This window comes from Halichoerus grypus, chromosome 4, assembly GCF_964656455.1.
Source record: "Halichoerus grypus chromosome 4, mHalGry1.hap1.1, whole genome shotgun sequence".
NCBI classification, from domain to species: domain Eukaryota; kingdom Metazoa; phylum Chordata; class Mammalia; order Carnivora; family Phocidae; genus Halichoerus; species Halichoerus grypus.
This window is the reverse complement of record NC_135715.1, coordinates 54988030-55010651: the sequence shown is the minus strand read 5'-3', so window position 1 is coordinate 55010651 and position 22622 is coordinate 54988030. Positions and strand designations below refer to the sequence as shown.

Sequence of the window (22622 nt, the reverse complement as noted above, 5' to 3'; positions counted from 1 at the left end):
AACTAAGTGCCTACTATGTAAAGGGCACCATTTAAGCATTTGGAATCAAAGATGAGTAAGACATGGTACTCTTTTCAAGAAGCATACAGTTTGTGTGTGTTGGGGGGGGGGATAAAGATAAACAGATAAATGGACCAAAATGTAGAGTACAAATAGTACCACACCCACATGATTTATATTAGAAAATCTTCCTAATGGTGACTGTTCTTGATTTTGTCTCTAAAGTCCAGGAGACCCCTTACTGTAGCCCCTAACTGTGAATGCATGGGTAATCCAATTGTTGAAGAGGCCCTCAATGCAACATATACAACTAATCTCAATATATGCTATCAGAGGTCTGGAAAAAGCAATGATGAGAAGCATGCCTACCTTATACCAAAATGTCAGGAAGGAAACAAAGCCATAATTATTTTATATTAAATTTAAATGTCTAAAAATAATTTCATCTTGTTAATCAATTTAGTAAGATTGAGATTAAAATTTGACTTTCCCAAATCTTATATTTGAGTTTGCCTTTCCACTGAAGCTGAAAGTTCTATCTAGAAAAATTATTGTCATAACAATAGCAAGATATGTATAAAGTATCTTAAATGCATGCGAAAGTCCTCTATTAAAACATAAATTAATCCTTTTTAAAGAACTAAACAAACTTAGAATACCATACCATCCCTGAAAATAATTTACTTATATATCCAGGTGTTTCGTTGAATACTAAAAGAGCTATCTGTTAATACCATCTGTGAATGTTTCCCCACTTATTTAAAGCAGTATCTCCTTCAGGAAGATAGGTTGAATTTAATTTTTAGTTAAAGGATTCTGCTGTCAATGTTCTCCATATAATACCTAAAAGAGTAAGAAGTTTCCAAAGCACCTGCCTATATCAACTTGGCCACTACTCTCATCACTATTCTTCAATCAAGGCCACTCTCACAAAGCAATAAAATTCACTTCTCCAAACCATAATTTCCTGTCCATGACATTCCCTTTTCAAGCCTAAAATAGCTTTCCAATGCTTCTCAAGTGAAAGAAAAGTCATAATCATCTGCAATGAATTTTCCCACTGATTGGCTGCTCTTAAATAACCCCACATCTCTGTTAGCTCATTCCCCTTCTCCTTTTAAATAAATTTTAAAAAGCCAATTTACTTATGATAAAGCCTCCTATTCAAGATTTAAAGCCTTCACACACTTTTTAAAGCCTCATCAGAAAATGTTTTCATATTCTTTCCACTAATCATGCTTCTTTTCTTCTTCAAAACGTTGCTTAAGATTTCAGGGGAAAGGTATTAAATACTGCATTATACCTTAAAGGCATCTGAAAGCACCCATTTGCACACCACTGCTGTTTATTACAGATCATATTCATTAATAGGGGAACTCTCACTTAAAAGCACTTTGTTGGCCCAGTTTAAAAGACCACAAATACTTGAAACACATCAGGAATAACAAAGATGAATAAAACATGGCTCCCATCCTTAAGGAGTACAGAGTCTAGTGCAGCCATTCAAATGATTTCTGTGACAGAGATTCTTAAAAAGTACTGAGGGCCCCCACAGAGCTTTTATGTGGGTTTGGATCTCTTGCTATTTATCATATTAGGAAATAAAACTAAGAAATGTTTAGGAAATCAGAACTGAAAAAGGCAAAAAGGCTTGGTATTATTATGAATAATAGTTTTGATTTTACAGACCCCTTGACAAGGTCTCAGGAATCCCTCTACCCAAAAGTGTCCAGATCATGTTTTGAGAGCTGCTGGTCTAGTAGGAAGCTATGACAGGTATATAAATCATTTTAATACACTAGAATCACTTTTAATAGACCTCTGCTTACCCCACTTCTAGATTACCAATGCTCTCAAGTCCCCTCTTTTAAATATAGTGACAGATGCCCATAGCTTGCCCATAGTGGGTAGTTAGGTTCATCTCTAGTACTCCCACACACTTCTGCTCTAACTATATTAGAACTTGTTTATGCTAGTTTTACTGTTAGTAATTATGCAATTTGATTATATATTATATAATCCCATTAATTATGAGTACCAGGGAAGGAGATGTTTCTATGAAAACCAGGTTTAATGCTTTGGCAAGACTTAATATAAAAGTAAGTTGCTAAAAAAAAAAACTGTCAAAGTAGGTACTGGAGAGATAACATGAGACTAGAAGAGAAACATAAAAGTCTAGAAGGATTCTGCATTCGTGTTGTTTCCGTGTCTAAATTCTTGCTCCTTTCTAAGAAGCCAAAATTGTAAATCTAGATTATGGGTTGAATTTTCTCAAGAAAGAGAAAGCAGATGCTCAATCAGCATATTATACTGAAATCAAAGGCCTTATCCTACATGTACACTGGTAGCTAAATGTACATCTTAACTCTTAAGGTAAAATGTTTAAGGCAGTAGGAATGCATATTAATATCATTTTATGATTCTCTACTTTGAATCTACCTGACAGACTACTGGTCCTTCCCTATGGGCTGTGGGACTCCACTGCACAAAGAAAAAATTTTTAAGGGTTATAAGACAGACACACAGGTGAGGCAGAAGGACACTGAAGGTGGTGGGAACAGAGTGAACAATAGCTTTTGTCTCCTCCCTCTTTCTCTCTGTGTGTTTATCCCTCTCTCTGAATTTCAAACTAAGGGACCCACACCAGAATTGGATTCTGGGAATTATTCCAGAATCTTTTCTAAATTTTCTCTCCCCTCCACCCCCGCCTTTTTTTTTGCTAGATCCATTTACTTACTGGTTTCTGTTACTTGTAACCAAAAGAATCTTAATGAGTATGAACACACACCATTGGTAATAGTATTTTATTTATCTATACCCTACCCCCTACTTTCAGAAAAAAATTGAGAGAAAATTTTAAAGGGCAAGTATACAAAACACATACCATAAAAAAAGAGTTTCTAGTTCTGATTCTGTCTCTAAATAGTGATAGCATTTTGGCGAGTCTACTTCATATCTCTCAGCATTGGCATCTACATAATGAAGTTACTGGGATATCTCAGATCTAGTTCCAATTCTTTCACTTAAAAATCTGGCCTTCTCTTCCAACTGGAGATGTTTTATCATTTCATTAGTGTTTACTTTGCACTTATATTTTCTAAAAGACTTAGATATAATTAAATTTTCTTTGAAGAGAAATTAGAAACTGTTTCTGGGAACAACAACAACAAAATGTCGAGAAACTTCTGCTCTAAGCTAGACCTTCCTGCTCTTTATCTCAACTGAGATAGACTATGTTGAAGAAGTCAAGAAAAATAACAGGCACTTTTTACAAATTTAAGGGCATGCTTAGTTGAAAACAAGTTATACTAATAAACAAGCAGGGAGGGTATTTATCAGCATTGGCATGTAATTAATGATAGCAGGTATGTTAGGCATCAGGAAATTATAGGCATTCATTTCCACAAGGCCAATCTGGATCCAGTTCAATGTGGAGGGCTTTAAGAACACTTCCAACTCCAGTTAAAACACAGATAAGTGGGCTAGGACCAAGATTTTGGACTGTTCCTTATGACTTTTGAAGCTACTTTCTTGGTTCTTATTTATATCACATCTGTGTCTATCGTCTGGAAAATGACTGAAGAAAAAATATTTCCACAGAGCAGGTGAATTTAAAAGGTAAACCATTTTTAATATTCCTACTAGTTTCCAATCTTTTCATTTAAGATTTTAAATTCATGGAAGTTTTTTTGCCTGTCCTTCACAGGCAAGTAAGGCCTATCAATATAAACTACTTGGCATCTTAACAAACCAGTTAGGCAAACTTGCAATCTCTTTATTATTAAGAAGGTGATCCTTATTCTATTCAAATTTGTGAATTGATGTTCTAATCTCCATTTAACCTTCAAAAATTTTAGGAATAAAAGATCATGTTCAGATTTCAGTAAGACTACAGAGTTAGGATTTGGTTATCTACCTCAAAAGTAACAAATGAGCAATCATATAAATATTCTCCAAAGTTATCTCTTTATGTAATATGTTTTCATATAATAATTCAAATTACAAATATGCCTAATACACTGGAAGTTCCCAATTCTAACCAAATACTGAAACCATATTTTGAGGACTAGACCTAAGATTTAGAAAACATCTCAACTTCCTCACTCATAGTACTACTCAACTGTTCACCTATGGACTAGACGAAAGAAGGCTGTATTACATTCCTATACAAGGGACACTGTAATGCTGATAAAAAAGTATCTGTGAATGACAAGAGTGGTTGCCCAGGAGTAGAAAGAAAACTGGTTGGCTAAAGTACAAAATCAAAGATGAAGGCCTTGGGGCACCTGGGTGGCTCAGTCAGTTAAGCCTATCTGACTCTTGATTTCGGCTCAGGTTATGATCTCAGGGTCATGAGATTGAGCGGCATCAGGCTCCGTGCTCAGCGGGAAGTCTGCTTGAGATTTTCTCTTGCCCTCTACCCCTCCCTGCCACCCCCACTCTCTCTTTCTCTCTCAAATGATAAATAAATAAATCTTTAAAAAAAAAAAGATGGAGGCCTTAAAGGCACAAAGGAATCTGGACCGTTCTATCAGTCTACAGAAGCCATAACAGACTTAATTAAAGAAATAACTTAGTGAATGAGCTTAAGAACAAATATTTTTGTTTTAATGTTTACAAAGCAAGTCCACAAGTTATTTATTGCTCCTCCCATACCTCAGATTACAGTGTCCTTTACGATTGTTACATCATGTATATAATTAGCCAATATAAAAACCTCTTCAATACAGATGTGGGCATGACATTTTAATGTAAAAACAGACATAACCCCTAATCTCAAAGTTGCTTTCAAGAATAAGGGGCTGGATAAAACCTGGAAATAAAATACAGCTTTATAAAAAACATGAAATAATGCTGTGTTGTAATAATGGAAAAGGGCAGGAAAATCCTAATACCATAACATTTTATTTTAGTTAGACTTTCATCAAAGGGTGCAATCCAGCTTTGGCTGCTGCACTTGAAATTAGGGATAATTTAAAAACAATAGCAAAAGTGATTAAATGGATAAGAAAAACAAATCCTTCCAGGAAAGATTAAGTCTCCAAGAGAACAGACTTTCACTATAATGCTCTATTATTAAATAGTGCCAAACACTGTACTGGTTAAGATGAGTGATACCAAGAAAGAAAAATACAGACCCTTGCACTTAGAAAGACTGCAATATATGGTTGAGGGATACAATATTAATGAAATACTTATAGACAATCCAATGGCACATATTTTTAAATCAACTAATATGATTCAAGTTTCATTAATTTCAGCTTCAATAACTCCTGTTCTCTTCACTATGTTTAATTGGTAACAGTAGTGATGCCATACACTAGTTTAGTTCTTTATGAATTTCAAGATACTTTGTTAAGTATCCTCACAACTACAGGGTAGAAATTATGTCCCCACCACTAAGAACTCCTCTGAGATAAGTTCCCTTTCCTGAACTCATTGATTTCCTTAATATGGTGGTTCTTCAACTCTGCTTGATCATTAGAATCACCTGGGGAGCTTTTTAAAAACTACTGGGCCCAAAGCCAGAGATTCTATTCTAACTGGCTTGTGAGGAGGGCAAGAGATGGTGATGTTTTTATGTCAGTAGATAATTCTAATATGCAGTAGCCAGAGTTTAAAACTGCTGCCCTAATATTGTTCCTCACCTCCAGGCCCTCTTTCTTCCTCTCCCTGCATCTCTATTATAATTTTATTTTCTGGTGGTATGAAGATAGTAGAGCTCACAGAACTGCTCAAATATTTCATCAACTCTAAGACAGCAACAGCTATAATATACATTATTTTATATGTCACTAAAACAAACCACTGCCATGATTTTAAGACATAAGATTTTAGAAATGTTAGGGTGCCTGGGTGGCTCAGTCGTTAAGCGTCTGCCTTCAGCTCAGGTCATGATCCCAGGGTCCTGGGATCGAGTCCCACCTCGGGCTCCCTGCTCGGCAGGAAGCCTGCTTTTCCTTCTCCTACTCCCCCCGCTTGTGTTTCTGCTCTCACTATCTTTCTCTCTGTCAAATAAATAAATAAAATCTTAAAAAAAAAAAAGATTTTAGAAATGTTAGATGGGAAAAAATGTGCAACATGGAAGACTTCTCCATCCCTAATTTACAATCACTGTACTCTCTAAGAAACTGCATTTGCTCGTACGAACCATCATATCCTGTCCTACTGTTCAGGCCCCCGTCTCTTTCCTCCACACCATCTCACCAATAAAGACACAAGAGGATCTAAAGAAAAAAGGAAAAAAAAAGGAATGGTGACTGGTAGGGGACAGCATTTAGGAACAGAGATTTTTTTGGTCACGGATTTCTTTTCTTTTTTTTACAGATTTGTTCATTTGAGAGAGAGTGTGTACAAGCAAGGGGAAAAGGTAGAGAGAGAGGGACAGAATCTTCAGCAGACTCCCCACTGAGCGGGGACCCTGACAGGGGGCTCCATCCCACAACCCTGAGATCATGACCTGAGCCAAAATCAAGAGTTGAACGCTTAGCCCACTGAGCCACCCAGGCACCCCTGGTCACTGATTTCATAAAATATTACCTTTACAAGTTTTCAAAGTCATGTCCCTCATTTTGAGATTGTAGACAGTGGTTATTAACATTTTAAAAAATATCTTCTTCCCAAAGAGAAGGCAAAATTCCATTTTGCCAAACAGCACTATAAAAATGAGTTCTATACAATAATATAATTTCAATGTTCATTTGATGGCTCATGAAAATGCTTTTTGCTCATCTGGTTACAAAAGAATTTTCCAGTGAATAATAATGCATAGGCTACACTTGAAAAAAGAGAAAATTCATTTTAAAAAACTTAAATGACTTCTGCTTATGCAATTATAAAACACTGCTTTCCCTGAAACACTCATCTCTCAAAGTATATTTAAAATATAAATTAATAGGATTTGTAAGTTGTTTTCAAAGTCATCTCTGTAAATTAATGAAAAGCAAAGAAATGTGGGATGGAATTTTGCTTGAAGTTCTCATTTATTCTGTCATTTTTATTTGTGCTCCTTTTAATACATAGTTTTTATTCTTTTCTATACTCACAAATGAGGCTTAAAGGTTTGCCAATATAGCAAAGATTCCTGGGCTTCTCTGAAGACTCAGTTCAGCACTACAAAACATTCACAAACATATTTACCTGACTAGAATTACCTATCCACATCACCTTCCTATCAGAGGTTATATCCAATGATTCCTAGGGGGAGTCATGCACCCTGCATAGTTGGTTAGATACTGTGGCCAATCAGCTCCATAAGGCAGGGGAGGCAGCACTTGTATTAGTACAATCCCAGTACCAGACAACATCTAATGCAGATGATTTTGTATTTCGAAACTAAACTAAACTTTTGGCATTCAAACAGAATTAGATTAACATGGAAAAATCCTTGATTCTTAAAATGTTAATACATTACATTGTAGTTTATTTTTATTTTCAATTAATTTTTATTTTTTAACACAGAGGCTAAAGTAAAAGTCATAGCTGAATATCGAAACAAATGTTTCTCATATTAAATGCTATTAACAGAAGACTATGAAAAAGAGGTAAGCCACACATTAAAAAAGAGAAACTTAGCTTGTGAAAGCCACAGTTCAAAGCAAGGAGGAATCAGAGGACATAAAAGTAAGATGGCCAAGGGTTAACCAGATTTGGGAACATGAACAGATTAAGCTATCATCATGGAGTCAGGTAGAGGTGGGCATCATATTCAAGTGAGAAAGAAAGACCCAGATCAATAAGCTTGAAAAAATGTGGCAAAGTCCAGGACACAGAGTCCCAGATTTAAGTAAAAAATGACAGCAGCTGCACTAGCTGTAGTTGCTTTTACTTTCTTTCTAAGGTAATAGGAACTAATCTTTTTTAAAAGATAGGCAGAACACATGGAGGTAAAATCAACCAAAAAGATCTGGTATAGGTGGAGACTGTAGAGGCAGAAGCACAATGTTCCTATTTTATTTTATTTTTTTAAGATTTTCTTTATTTATTTGAGAGAGTGAGTGAGAGAAGGGTGTGTGGAGAACACGAGTTGGGGGAGGGGCAGAGGGAGAGGGAGAAGCAGACTCCCTGCAGAGCAGGGAGCCCAAGGTGGGGCTCCATCCCAGGACCCTGGGATCATGACCTGAGCCAAAGGCAGACGCTTAACTGACTGAGCCACCCAGGTGTCCCCAATGTTCTTATTTTAAAGGCAGCTCCTAAGACCAACCCTTTTCCTTAAAAAGGAATGTTTGAATTTCATAGAGGAGTGATATGTTGAGCTTAGAGGGGGATCATCAAATCTTGTATCTTCCAACCAAGAGAGATTACCTTCTTGGTGAGGTTCTACTTCCTTCCACGGCATATAAATGGAGCAAGCATATATTATGATGACATCCTGTGTCAATCATGGCAATGACAATGACCTCATTTTCCATCAGGAGCTGGTAGATAAGATGGAAACTCCTCCCACTGGCCTGGAGTAAGTTCTGCCTAATGCAGGTAGTGGAGGATTTAGCATCATCATATTAGTGGAAGATTTTGCTAGAATTTGATTAGGCACTGGCCCTAACTAATGGATTGACTTATACCAAGAACGTAACAATGGTACTGTTCAAATCCTCAAAGTTGGCTAAAGGGCTCTTTTATTTGTGTGATTATAGATGTTTAAGATAAAGGTGCTCTAATTCTAATAAAGGTCTAGGATGCTGAGTGAAAACAGGGCCCCCCTACTCTTAAAAAACAAAAAAACAAAAAAACCTTCTGTCTGCAAAGGAGACGCAATCCTCAAGTCCAGCGGTCAAGTGGATCTAAGTGAGCTAATCTTTGACATGTGGGTTAAGCCTTTTTTTTAAAAAAAGATTTTATTCATTTGAGACAGAGAGAGCAAGCATAAGCAGGGGAGAGGCAGAGGGCGAGGGAGAAGCAGGTTCCCTGCCGAGCCAGGAGCCAGACATGGGGCTCGATCCCAGGACCCCGGGATCATGACCTGAGCCGAAGGCAGATGCTTAACCATCTGAGCCACCCAGGCGCCCCTGGGTTAAGCCTTTTGCTGAAACTGTTGAACTGATTAACTGCAGTTTATATCTGCAGCAATGTGGAGAAAGATGATCACACCACGTTTTCCCTGGCATAGGTACTAAAGCACGATTTTTATAGTCTTAGGGCTATGTGGACCTGACTGACAATGTCCAGGACAAGCTTTCCCCACCCTCCACCCACCCAAGCAGGCAAATACAAACTTAGAATAGAATAGAATAAAGAAACAACATGGCTTTCTTGTAAGGGTCAGGTGTACCACAATAGGCAGCAGTGATAACAAGCCCCTGCCACTTCTGTAAGATGCAATCATGTTACTTTAAAGGGGATGATGTGGAGTAACGGGGATAAAGTGAGGCCTACCGGGAGCCATTCTTCTTTTTCTAAGACTGCAAGTTGGGGGCAGCAGTACACAAAAGAAAAGTGCGATGGATTCCTATCAACTTCTAGTCAGGCACTAAGACAAAGCCTCTGTTACACTCTTGTTGCCTGGCCATGGGGGTGGCAAACAAATCATACATGTCAGGTGTGCAGAAGCCAAGAACACCAGAGTGAAGTCGAGTGAGAAACAAGGGTCAGGGGCACACACGGGTGGTTCAGAGTCTGTCAAGGCAAGCCAGCAGAAACAAAGAATAAAAATCAGGGAGCAGAAGCCAGAAGTGAGTTAGCAAGTGTAAGGCAGCCCTGGACTGATGACTGTAGAGGCAGCAGTCCAACCTGCAGCAGCCCTGCCTCACCTTCCCATCCTGGGAAAGCCCATCTTCTGGCAGCACTAGCTTTATTTCCCCATGACGGCTTCTACAAACGGGCCAAAGAGGACGTAAGGAAGGCCTAGTATTACATGGTATTCTACTACATCACTTGATTTAAACACACAAAACCTGGGTTCCATCACTATACTAGTTATGTTCTATTGATTCTGATGTTCATAAAGTTCATTTAAAGAGGACTAGGTCTATCATTGAAATTATTATGCCTTTGTTGATTCTGCTTATAACATGGTGCAGTGACTATAAACATATGAACCCCATGCACTTCCAAAGTTGTACCAAAAAAATATATTCAATATTTCTTAAGTCTGATCCATAGAAAAAGACTTGAATCCAAAACAACACAATCAACACACACATGAAACTGTTAGAATATGGGGCTCCTGGGTGGCTCAGTGGGTTAAGTGTCTGCCTTTGGCTCAGGTCATGATCCTTTCGGGCTCTTTGCTCAGTGGGGAGCCTGCTTCTCCCTCTCCCTCTGCCTGCCGCTCCCCTTGCTTGTGCTTGCTCTCTGATGAATAAAACAAAATCTTAAAAAAAGAGAAACCGAATATAAGAGTAAACTCTTCTTAAAAGATGCAGGACTGAGAGGAAGGTTTAGTTCAAGTGCTGGCTTACCATTAACAAGCTGTAAAGTTCTAGATAAAACACTAAATAAAAACTCTCTAGAGTGTAATTTTATTTTTGGTAAAATGAAGAGGTTGAATTTTATGGTTTCTAAGCAAAAACTCAGCTCTAAAAATGTTTATGCATTAGATTTCTAGTTTAATTTCAATGGACTTTTGATAATCTCAATGATCAAGATATTACCTGCTATAATTAAGGATATCATTTTTTATATCTGAAGAAAATCTAACATTGTTTAGAGAAAATACAAGGTAATAAGCATTTTTAGAAGACTCTGCTCCAATATTTCCACCAACATACAGCTGAATAATTTAAAAATACCTTTAATGTAATAGAAGTCAATTTAATATTAAATCTAATTTAATTCTGATAATAATGTAGTTCCTCAGAATAATTTAGCAGATAGACCAGTCAAATAATAGTGTACAGGGGAAAATGTTCACATTTCTTACCACTGGGCCTTTAAACTCTAGAAATAAAAGCTCAGATCTCTAAAATGCTTTGGAAGGCAAGTTACAAGGGAAGGAGGAAAGAAAAAAAAAAAAAAGAAAGAAATGGGAAAAACACCAGACTCAACACTGTTCCAGTTCCCAAGTTAAAAAAAAAAAAAAAAAAAAAGCTGTCTTTGGCCCTTTCTCTTGCCTTTTGTGAAGACTGGGCGGGGAAGGGAGGGGAGAGACCAACAATAACGAAAAAAAAAAAAAACAGTGAAATTTACCATGACACTGTTTTATAGAAGGTATTCTGAATCTTTTATCTTCTGAAACACATGCACGTGTGTGAAAGCACGCACGCACGCACACATGCACGTGCACACGCGTACACACGCAGTTACAGTATTTCCTACAGCAGCCCAAGTCTTTGTTCAGCACTGGAGCAGCTTTAGGGCAAAAGAAGCTTATGAATTTTCCATAGGAAATCTTAACCAAAAAGAAATGTAAATGATTACTGCAAAGCCTATATATTTGATGTTTTCCCTTTAGGGTAATAAATAAATAAATTAACTAATTAATTAACACATTAATTAACTGACTCTTCTGTTAAAGGGCTTTAAGAAAATTTCTTCTCACATGCTAAAAATCCCCAAATCAGAATTACATGCAAATTCAATTAAATTCAAGTGCAATATCACAAATAACAGGTTTAAATATTCTCATTTGGGTCTCTAAAATGACTACACCACTGTGAAATATGTGACTTTTTATAGGAGAAAAGATTCTATACACCTACTTCCTTTCTCTTTAGATTTCCTGTTTATGATTTACTTTAAAAGATGTTACTAATTCAATATACATTACTCTCCAAAAGTTAACAATATTATTCAATATTAACCTTGCCTGATTGAGCAATAACTTTAAAGACATTTAGAAATGGAAACACACTCAAACTCAGCTGGAGAATTAAATGTTTGTAATTGCTTAACTGCTAAGAGGAAATTCAATTTATTCTGAGTAACTTTTATTATTTCAAAGAATATACATGAAAATCTTTAAACAACAAATTCCTTCCCCCATACAGTTAAATGCAAATTATCTTTTTTTTTCCCCCTGTCTTACTCCAGAAAGCTCCCGCACACGTAGCTGATACGCCACCTACTGCAAAACCGAGCTGACAGCGCAGGCGGCGCTGCCCGCATTTCCATTCCATCACCAGGCTGGGGCTGAATAAAGGCGTGCTTGTGTGGTAGTGTTTCTTTTTTAAAAATCTCAAAGCCAAGAAGAACAGGCTGAAATAGCATTTTCAAAAATGGAGCGTAAAATAAACAGAAGAGAAAAAGAAAAGGAGTATGAAGGGAAACACAACAGCTTGGAAGATGCTGACCGAGGAAAGAACTGCAAATCCACACTGATGACCCTCAACGTTGGTGGATATTTATACATTACTCAAAAACAAACACTGACCAAGTACCCAGACACTTTCCTTGAAGGTATAGTAAATGGAAAAATCCTCTGCCCGTTTGATGCTGATGGTCATTATTTCATAGACAGGGATGGACTCCTCTTCAGGCATGTCCTAAACTTCCTACGAAATGGAGAACTTCTACTGCCCGAAGGGTTTCGAGAAAATCAACTTCTTGCACAAGAAGCAGAATTCTTTCAGCTCAAGGGACTGGCGGAGGAAGTGAAATCCAGGTGGGAAAAAGAACAGCTAACACCCAGAGAGACTACTTTCTTGGAAATAACAGATAACCACGATCGCTCACAAGGACTGAGAATTTTCTGTAATGCTCCTGATTTCATATCAAAAATCAAATCTCGCATTGTTCTGGTGTCCAAAAGCAGGCTGGATGGATTTCCAGAGGAGTTTTCAATATCATCAAATATCATTCAATTTAAATACTTCATAAAGTCTGAAAATGGCACTCGACTTGTACTAAAGGAAGACAACACCTTTGTCTGTACCCTGGAAACTCTTAAGTTTGAGGCTATAATGATGGCCTTAAAGTGTGGTTTTAGACTGCTGACCAGCCTGGATTGTTCCAAAGGGTCAATTGTTCACAGCGATGCACTTCATTTTATCAAGTAATTACCTGTGTCATGAACAAAGGCAACAAGCATGCAGCCAGCAAGCTTCGGAAAACCACAGCATCAAAGGCATCCCGAATAACGTGTGCCGGGCCAGCTCTGTACTCAGAGCCCTGCTGCTAATCAATTACTGTGAGCTAACGGTATGTAAATTCTATCACTAAAGATGTCCTTCTCAAGGGTGTTCCTGCTGATCAGACTCTTATAATGAAAACAATAATGTTCTACATATTGTAAATAAAGACTGAATGCTTTGCTATTTGTTTATTTCTCCTGAAGCTGTCTTTCAATCAGAATGTCTTGGGTACTTGCACAATGAACAAGCATGTACATTATCTATGATTCATTTAAGTAAATGGTAATAAAATATGTTAAGGGGCTATAAGATTTAAAATCTTTTCTATAAAACTACAAAGAAACTGAACTGGTAAAAATTAACTACTGAGAGCAAAAGAAATGTGCAGATGTACTAAGAGCTATAGTGAAACCAAATGTAATTGTAAGAAGGTATTAAAGTTATTGATTTAATTTTAATGGCAGGCACCAAAAGCTTATTCATAGTTCCTGTATTTCATACTAGAATTATAGCTGAATTGACATATTGCTGAACATTCCTAGAAAACTGCGTAATGACAATAAAAAATAAATAAAAGCACTACTAGCTTCTTTGCTTGTATTAATAGTTACAATAAAAAGTTACATGTATCACTTTCAAAACAAAGAGTACCACTTGATGATTTCACACAGTACTATGCATTGATGTAGTCAACTGGCAGGCTACAGTAACCCTCGCTGGTCTTGCAAGTGACAAAAATCAGTAAATTCATTTCTTTGCAGGCTGAGCTCCAACACAGCATGGATAACTTAGCCTTAACAGCTTATGTGGTATCAAAATAATAAAGGAGTTCATTTTCAGAACCATCCTATGAATCTATTTTTCAAGCTCAAAAATATTAAATGAGCATCACTAAACATTATTCTTATGAAAGAACTTTATTCTTTTCAATACCTATTTTGATGCAAATCTCAAACTCACTGAGTTGTGTTAATTTCTTTAACCTCATGCTAAATAGGAAGTTGTAATTGTTTTATTTTGGCTTCTCAATGAAATAATGCAGAAACTTAGCTCTAAATGTGAGTGCATTTCTTCCCTCCCAAAGAGCAGCTAAATAATTTCTACACCTCTCATTTTCTTTAGCTTCTAAGAATAAATTATATCTTAAATTTGCTCCTTTAAAATCTAACCATTAAAACAGGTAACTAAATCTTAATCTTAATAAATTTAAATCCTAACTGAGGTTACATAAATTAGCATATATGCCAAAAGTTTGCTTACACATTAAAAACTTAGAATAAATTAGCAGCAAAGCTAATATTCATTCTCAGAACTCTGACTTCCACTTACAAAATCAAAGGTAATGCAAAAGTTGGCTGCACATACTAAAGGAAATATTTTAAAATCTATTATACAAAGAAGTCCTTTAAAAAATCCACATTAAAAAAAAAACAAACAAACCAAAATTCCATATTAACCACACAATCTTCTTTTATGTATAACGGGAAAAATGTTTCTAATAAAACATCAAATTATCTCTTATGTGCTTTAACATGGCTTAATCAGGCTTTAAAGGAACTATGAAAATGGAAAAATATAGTAAAATCTACTTCAGAACAGTTCACTGTAACTGAACTGTTTACATACCTCTCCAGCTTGTGAGTTGACTTTTCCTTGGCATTTGGACTTTGGTAATGAAAAAAATGAGAATGATTTAATGTCAAAGCAAGATTTTCTCTAACAAGATTTCATTACAGATAATGAAAATAGCCCTGACATATCTTTTTACAGGAGATATCACTGAACAAATCTCCTTAGAGGTAGTGTAAGTTTTTGCATGAATTCACAAAAAGAATTTAACTGTCGTAACAAATTATTACTGATGGAAACTACTACTTAAAGAAATCTGTCATTCATTTTAATGCATGTCTCTAAAAGAAATCATAGCTGGATGCATTTAACTCATCCTCACACTCTTGATAGATCATAATATTCTAAAACAATTTAATAATCTAGAAGGATATTTGACTAGATTAATTACTCCTGTATAACTCTTTATACATGTACCTTTTTAAATTCAGTTAGTTGCATTTGGACTTACATAGCCAAGTGCATAAATACTATATTGTTAAGTATACAGAAAATATCATTTTCAATTTACCCATTTCTTAAAATATTTAGAAATACTTTCCATTAAAAAAGACTCAAGAAATCATACAAAATGCCAACCATAAGTCAGAGTGATGTTGTCATATTTTTCTTTGCAGTCAATGAAGAATTTCTTCCTTAAAATTCTTCTCACAGAAATTCTCATTATTCTCATTGCTTTACAGAATAAATCACAAAGTGACTCTTAATCTTCTTTTTCAAAAGAAAAGTAATAAAAAAATAGTTTACTTGCCACAAGCCAAACATACACACTCTTGTATTTGGAATTATCCCATGCAATGCCTCTAGCACTGTCTTTAAAATACGAAAAATAAAAAAAATAAAATACGAAAAATAAAAATATAGTGTACTATATTTCTAAAATGTATATGGCTGTGTGCAGAGCAAATCAAACACTTACTGAGACTTTGCAAGTAAGAAAAGATGACTACCATCCCAGACTGAAGCTAATAATACTAATGAAGCTTGTTATTTTTTAAAAGAAATTTCTTCATAGTTCAATCGCTATTTTAAAGAGGATATTAAAAAGTAACGCTTATTGTTTCATTACGTGCCTGATACCAACACTACGAACCTACGTGATCTCAATTAATCCTCACAATGACCCTAAGAAAGGTGCTATAATTCTTTCCTTCTTTCAGGTGAAGAAACAGAGACTTACGAGGGCTAAGAACCTAAGGTCATACAGTTATTAAGAGGTAAAAGTGGAACCAAGACTTGAAACCCAGGTATACTAGCTCCAGAGCCAGCAGGAACTGTGTCTGCTTTTGCCAGCCACTGACACTCTAACACTTGGAACCTGGCGTAAAACAGGCGTTCATGAAGTATGTGCTGAATACAGAGGGCCAAAACCCAGGTCTGCCTCACTTGATAAAATCTCACAACGCAGGTACTCGTAAATGTTGAGTGACAAACTGAACTATGGGAAAGCAAATAATATTTTTAATGTCATGTTGGGTCATTTAAAGAACATGAGATGAATCATCTCACAAGAGTAAAGGATATCCCAAATTTGTCTATTAGTAAATCTAGATTTTCATCAAGTTTGCGGAAAAGGAGGTTAACTTTTTAGGACTTGTACAGTCCGCAGAATGGACATATTATGAAGAAAAAATACGGCACACATGAGCACTGGAGTCAGACCTGGATTCAAATCCAATTAACCTCCACTAACCTGCTTACATGATGTAAGCAAGATTCTTAACTTCTTTGAACTTCAACATCCTCATAACAAAATGGAGATAATGATTAGTTGACACACCTTTTATAAGACTTAAATGAAATTCTAAATTATACATAAAGTGCCTCACCCACTATAGACTTTCAATAAGCACTGGTTATTATCTTATCCAGTATAAAGATATCTTCATGACATAACCATGAATACCATGCACAAAAAGGCACATTTACATTAATTAGGCTTTCAACTCAGACACGAACAGAATGCAGAACTTTTAACAAATGCACGCTTAATACTTTGATGAATACTATAAATACAAGAATACACTTTAGATTGCTACAGGCCAACACAGTTTTCATTTGTATTGGTTTAAAAATACATATGGTGAGTTTCCTGGGACTTTTATATTCTATCTTCATTTATAAAATCCTCAAGAACAAAATAATCATTGCAGCTGTTTCATCAGCAGTATAAAACCAGTCAGCAGTAATATATGTGATAACACAATCTTAGAGATACTCCTATCTAATAAATTCTGGTTAAATGTCTTGAACTGCAATGATGTCAGTCAAGGTTAAAATTAGAGCATCTGAATCATAATTATCCTTCCTAATAAAGCAGAGATGTAACACGGACTATCCAAAACAGCATGTAACTTAGAAATTATTTGTATTTAGCTCTGAAATATATATGGCTACTTCCTCAGCAGACTGGTCTTCCTAATCGTATTTTGCTTAAGCTAATACTAAAATTAATTTGCTTCTGTTAACAAGCACCAAGGGAGTGGTGATAAAGGAAAGTGTGCTGGGCAGAGGAAAACATCTAGGATGAAATTTTAAATTTACCTAAAATAATTTATGAAAAGGTGACGGTGTTCCTACTTCTTGATCAAAACACGCAATGGTTCAAGAGTTTCTCTCAAACAAAAATCACTGATATAAATCTTATAAGCTGCTATAAATGACCTCCATTTAATTAAAAATTTCCAACAATGCAAAAAAAAAAATACAATGTTAACGATATTGTATATAAAATGTGGAACCTCTAGCTTTATTTAGATCACTATTTCAGAAAAAAATACTGAATTGGATATGAAAGAGTGAGGCAATCATAATGCACTTCTTTATTACAGGTCTTAAAAAACTGTTCCCTACCATAAAGTATAACAGTCAACCAAATAGCACAACAGGTTTTCCCAAACCCAAGATTCCAGAGTATTTAGGTACATTTAAAAGCAACATTTAGTAGTTTGGTTTTTGTTTTTTGAGTTTTTTAAAAATCTAGTTAACTTTGGAAAATTCCTTTTTGAAGACAGGCCCAACTTTTCAAAAAGCAATTTTGATTACTGTCCTCTAAGATGTTTAGACATATTTCTACATCATTAAAGTGTAAAACCGAACAAGTCTGGTTTCTTCCTAATTCCACTCCACTAATTCTGCCTTGTAATAACAGATGTTTGTAACTAATTTCTAAGGTTAAGAATTATTGAATGATACTAACTTTAATTTCAGTGGTTTCTTGAATTTAATAACCTGACTTTATGCAGTTGCATAAAAAACTAGACCATTTAGCATTTACTTTAGGCATATCATTTGATGAACTGTTATTTTTATTTATATATTTATATATTTATTTATTTTATTTTATTTTTAAGTAATCTCTACACCCAACGTGGAGCTCAAATTTACAACCCTGAGATCAAGAGTCACGTGCTCTTCTGACTGAGCCAGCCAGGTGCCCCATTACTTGTTTTTTTAAGAACATTAAAAATAAGTATGAATGCAGATACCTATGATCCTATAACCTAACAAAAAAAAATTTTTTTAAATAGGCTCCACACCCAGTGTGGAGCCCAACGAGGGGCTTGAACTCACAACCCTGAGATCAAGACCAGAGCTGAGATCAAGAGTTGGATGCTTAACCAAGTGAGCCACTCAGGCACCCCCTTAAAGAACTATTTTGATTTTTATGTATTTTTTCTATCCGTGTGCATGCATATATATATATATATATATTTTTTTTTTTTTAAGATTTATTTATTTATTTGAGGGAGAGAGAGAGAGCGCACGCACACATGTGAGCAGGGCAGAGGGAGAGAGAGAGAATCTCAAACAAACTCCCCATGGAGCATAGAGCCCCACCCAGAGCTCAATCTCACGACCCTGACATCATGACCTGAGCCGAAATCAAGAGTCAGACACTTAACCAACTGAGCCACGTAGGTGCCCCATATCCATGAATATTTTTATAGAAACCCCTACAGAAAGAAAAAGGAAAGACTATATATAGCTATGTGCAGGAATAATTTATTAATAAGGGTTGGGTGACTACTGGAGAGAAACACCAAACAAAGAATCTAAAAGTCACAGGTGATTAATTTATAAAACAACAAAACCAAAATATACAACCACAGGCATTTATGATACATATATGTTTACTTGTTAAACGCAGCCTTGAAAATGGGCAAGATAATGTTGAAGGATGGTTAGCAGCTCCCCTCATTAGAGTAGGCCAAGACTTGGCTTAAGATACCGGAAGGCGCCGAAGTTAACCAAAAGGGAATCCAGCCAGTCTGGTGAGTTTGCTGCAAGAAAAACCTAGGATAGAGAATCCATTTCTGAGACATGTTGAGCCACAACCACAGAAAGGAAAGGAGGTGACTGATAGGTCAGGGAGTAAGTCTAACCAGGAAAGAAACCTCTGTGAGCCAAGGAGATTTTCCTCATTCAGGTACAGAATAATTACTGAATAATTCAGAAGAATAGCTAGCTCCCTGGGAATAACCACCAAACTGATTGCTAAAAATGAACTAAAAATTCTTCCTTGGGAACATCTAAGAAAAAGTAGAATATCTTTAAACAACTGGGGGGGGGGTTGGGAGGTGGAGAGGGTATTTATATAAAGTAAGCAAAGGAACAACTTCACAAATTTCTGAGTAAAGTCAACTTTTGTACTATACCCTCCACCCCCACTTAGGGGGTAGAGGAGGAGTAAGAGGGTGGACAGAGAAAAGCATAATTCTCTTCTGCTTCCCAGTAGTATCAAACAATTAAAAAAAATACTTAGGATTAAAAAGCTTCTTGTATGCTCTGTTTTAGAGTCTTGAGAGGAAGTGAAGTAAAAAAACTGGGAAGGAGAAACACAGTCTAAAAAACTGAACTGGTGGAAGCCGGCAGACCAACATGGCCAATTTCTTAGGAGCAGTAAGGCATGAATGAAGCGTTACATAAGAAGCTATCTCCAGACAGGGGCCTGAGGCTTTAACCAGCAGGGCAGCCATTTATTCCCTAAGGAGCTAGTATTCTTATCTTCAGTTTTCCAAATTAATAAACTTGTGGTAAACTACTCAAATAATTAGACACTTCCCCAAGAACGTGTCAACAGAAGGATCAAGAAGAGCAACTGCTGGCTTTTTTTTACACTGAAAATACTAGAGCACTGATGCTAAAGCTCACATACTTTTTCTTAAAAAATCAGATAAAAAGTGACCCAAAGGCCAAAAGTGGTGCATTTCTGTTCAGGTCATACAACATGATCTGTTGATCTTTAAAGAGCAACACCCACTCACCCACATATTAATAGATTTTATATTTACTTCTAACTACATAGAGTTTTTGTATTATACAGCTTTAAAAGATAAAATATGAAGTTATTGTTGCTTAATACCTTATTTTACATAGCTATCTGAGAGGCAAATTACTAATAAATCCTTAGAAGATTTAAACACAAGAATACACATGTTAAGATTCCACTGGAAAAAGTATTTTGAAAATTGGCAAACTAATAAGCAAAAGATGTCAACTAAGATTAATACAGTTAAACAGTCCCAAATACTGCCTTGAAACCCAGGCATCTTTTAGCTTCTGGTCACTTATATGTACTAAATATAACCAAACAGGATGACGACAGATTGAGAAATATTCTTATTATAAAGCAATCAAGGAAAATGCCTGCTAACGTAGTCCCCACCAATCTTCTATAAAATCAAAGAGAAGGATAGGATCAATGGCATTGCTTGGTCAATCTTTCTGAACTGAACACACACCTAACTAAAGCTGCTATTAATAATATCTTCTGCTTGGCTTCATATTAATGATAGATTTCTTTTAAATTTTATTTTAAGTTACATTATAATTTAATTACCATAGCAATTCACTTTCTTAGACCCTTAGTTTAAAAACATGTTTACAATGGACATTTATTTAAAATTGTCTCTGCAGGGGTGCCTGGGTGGCTCAGTCGTTAAGCGTCTGCCTTTGGCTCAGGTCATGATCCCAAGATCCTGGGATCGAGCCCCGCATCAGGCTCCCTGCTCGGCAGAAGCCTGCTTCTCCCTCTCCCGCTCCCCCTGCTTGTGTTTCCTCTCTCGCTGTGTCTCTCCCTGTCGAATAAATAAAACCTTAAAAAAAAAAAAAAAACCCTGTCTCTGCAGCCTAAGACTCTCACCTTTGAATCTACTGCTCATCTCTATTCAAATTCCTAGCTCATATTACAAATGAAAAATAGCAACAATAAATAATATAAAAATAAAAGAATAAAACAAGGAAGAATAAAAGGACTGTTTACTAAGCATTAACTTATGCCAGGCACTTTTCTTATTGCTATGTCTAATGTACAAACGGAGAAACTGAAGTTTGGCCAAGTATGTCTAAGATTTCAGAGCTCCTAATGAGAGATTTTCTTTTCTTTTTTTTAATATTTTATTTATTTATTTGAGAGAGAGAGAATGAGAGACAGAGAGCATGAGAGGGAGGAGGGTCAGAGAGAGAAGCAGACTCCCTGCTCAGCAGGGAGCCCGATGCGGAACTCGATCCCAGGACTCCAGGATCATGACCTGAGCTGAAGGTAGTCACTTAACCAACTGAGCCACCTAGGCACCCAGAGAGATTTTCTTTTTAAAGATTTTATTTATTTATCAGAGAGAGAGAGCACAGGCAGGGGGAGTGGCAGGCAGAGGGAGAAGCAGGGTTCCCACTGAGCAAGGAGCCCGAAGCAGGACTCAATCCCAGGCCCTGGGATCATGACCTGAGCCGAAGGCAGATGCTTAACGGACTGAGCCACCCACCCAGGCATCCCTCCTAATGAGAGATTGAGGAGGGTTTTAATTCAGCAGTCAGGTTCCAGAACCCACTCTCAACTACTACAACATAACATTGTCAATCTAAATTCTCCCCCTAGCTTTGAAAAGTAGAAAATTGTTTTTTCCCCCTCCATCTATGAAAAAGAGTGTTCATCAAACAACCTTATAATGTAAATGTGATTCAGAGGTAAGATGTTCAACTCACCTGGAAATTTTTAAGAACAGCAGAGGGGCATCTAGGTGGCTCAGTCAGTTAAGCATCTGCCTTCGATGCTTTAATGATCCCAGGGTCCTGGGAACGAGCCCCACATTGGGCTCCCTGCTCAGGTCATGATCCCAGGGTCCTGGGAACGAGCCCCACATTGGGCTCCCTGCTCAGCAGGGAGCCTGCTTCTTCCTCTCCCTCTGTCCACCTCCCCCCACTTGTGCGCTCTCTTTCTCTTTCTCTCTCTCAAAGACATAAAATCTTAAAAAAAAAAAAAAAAAAAAAAGAACAGTAGAAAGAAATGTTTACATATGTAAGTAATTGATACATTTAAAACACTCAGCTATTCATTCAAAGATTCCCCAGAAACCTCTCTGGGCCAAGCTTTTTTCCTCTGATTTCTTATTCTGAAGTAGTAACAACTCTCCTTAAAACCACTACTAATAAGAAAATAAATTCCAAGCTGTCATTAGTTGAAATACGTGACCCTTTCCTTTTTGAGGCAGCCAGCAAGAAGGGAAGGAGGTATATAAAGAACTGATGGCATATCTCTTTTGTTTTTTAATGACTATATATGGCAAGGACCATTAAAGAGACTGACAATCTACCAATACAAAAATATAATTTTAAAGAAAAAGTCATGCTTTCCACATCACTATATCCTTCTAAAGAAAATATTAAGATGTGAAAAAACAACTGAATAATTTTATTGAATTTCTTAAAGCAGTACATTAAAGTAATTAAGAGGCTTCAATTATATAAGCACACAGAAATAATAATTCAATCCACTTCACTACAAACACATAAAACTAAAAAAAAAAAATGATGAATCATTTTTCACATGATTTAAGCCATACTGACCAAATTAAATCAGAGCTTATAAATTAAGACAAAATGTACTTATTAAAAATTATATTTCAACATCAGAGGAAATCAAGATGCATGGAGAGAAAACTGGTCCAATAAGTAAATCAATTCTTCCATAAAAGTGTTTAGTCA

The 22622-nt window shown here is 36.2% G+C and overlaps 2 protein-coding genes across 3 annotated transcripts in view; one reads left to right on the top strand and one right to left on the bottom strand.

The window, feature by feature from the left end:
• Window positions 1–22622, bottom strand: part of GTF2F2 (general transcription factor IIF subunit 2) — a 149028-nt gene that overhangs the window by 67829 nt on the left and 58577 nt on the right. The window contains exon 5 of one of the 2 annotated variants that reach the window (XM_078070336.1): window positions 14637–14675. The exons of the other annotated variant lie outside the window; for it this stretch is intronic. Coding sequence (XP_077926462.1) covers window positions 14637–14675 — 39 coding nt within the window. The remainder of the gene's footprint in view (window positions 1–14636; window positions 14676–22622) is intronic. 2 annotated transcript variants of the gene reach the window in all.
• On the top strand, window positions 3487–13586 carry KCTD4 (potassium channel tetramerization domain containing 4). The gene is made up of 2 exons (XM_036071697.2): window positions 3487–3618; window positions 11971–13586. The coding sequence occupies exon 2, from the start codon at window positions 12156–12158 to the stop codon at window positions 12933–12935; it is 780 nt and encodes a 259-aa protein (XP_035927590.1). The 5' UTR covers window positions 3487–3618; window positions 11971–12155; the 3' UTR covers window positions 12936–13586.

Bases quoted from the DNA above. Each gene is read 5' to 3' on its own strand.
- KCTD4 (XM_036071697.2), top strand. From the start codon at position 12,156: ATGGAGCGTAAAATAAACAGAAGAGAAAAAGAAAAGGAGTATGAAGGG.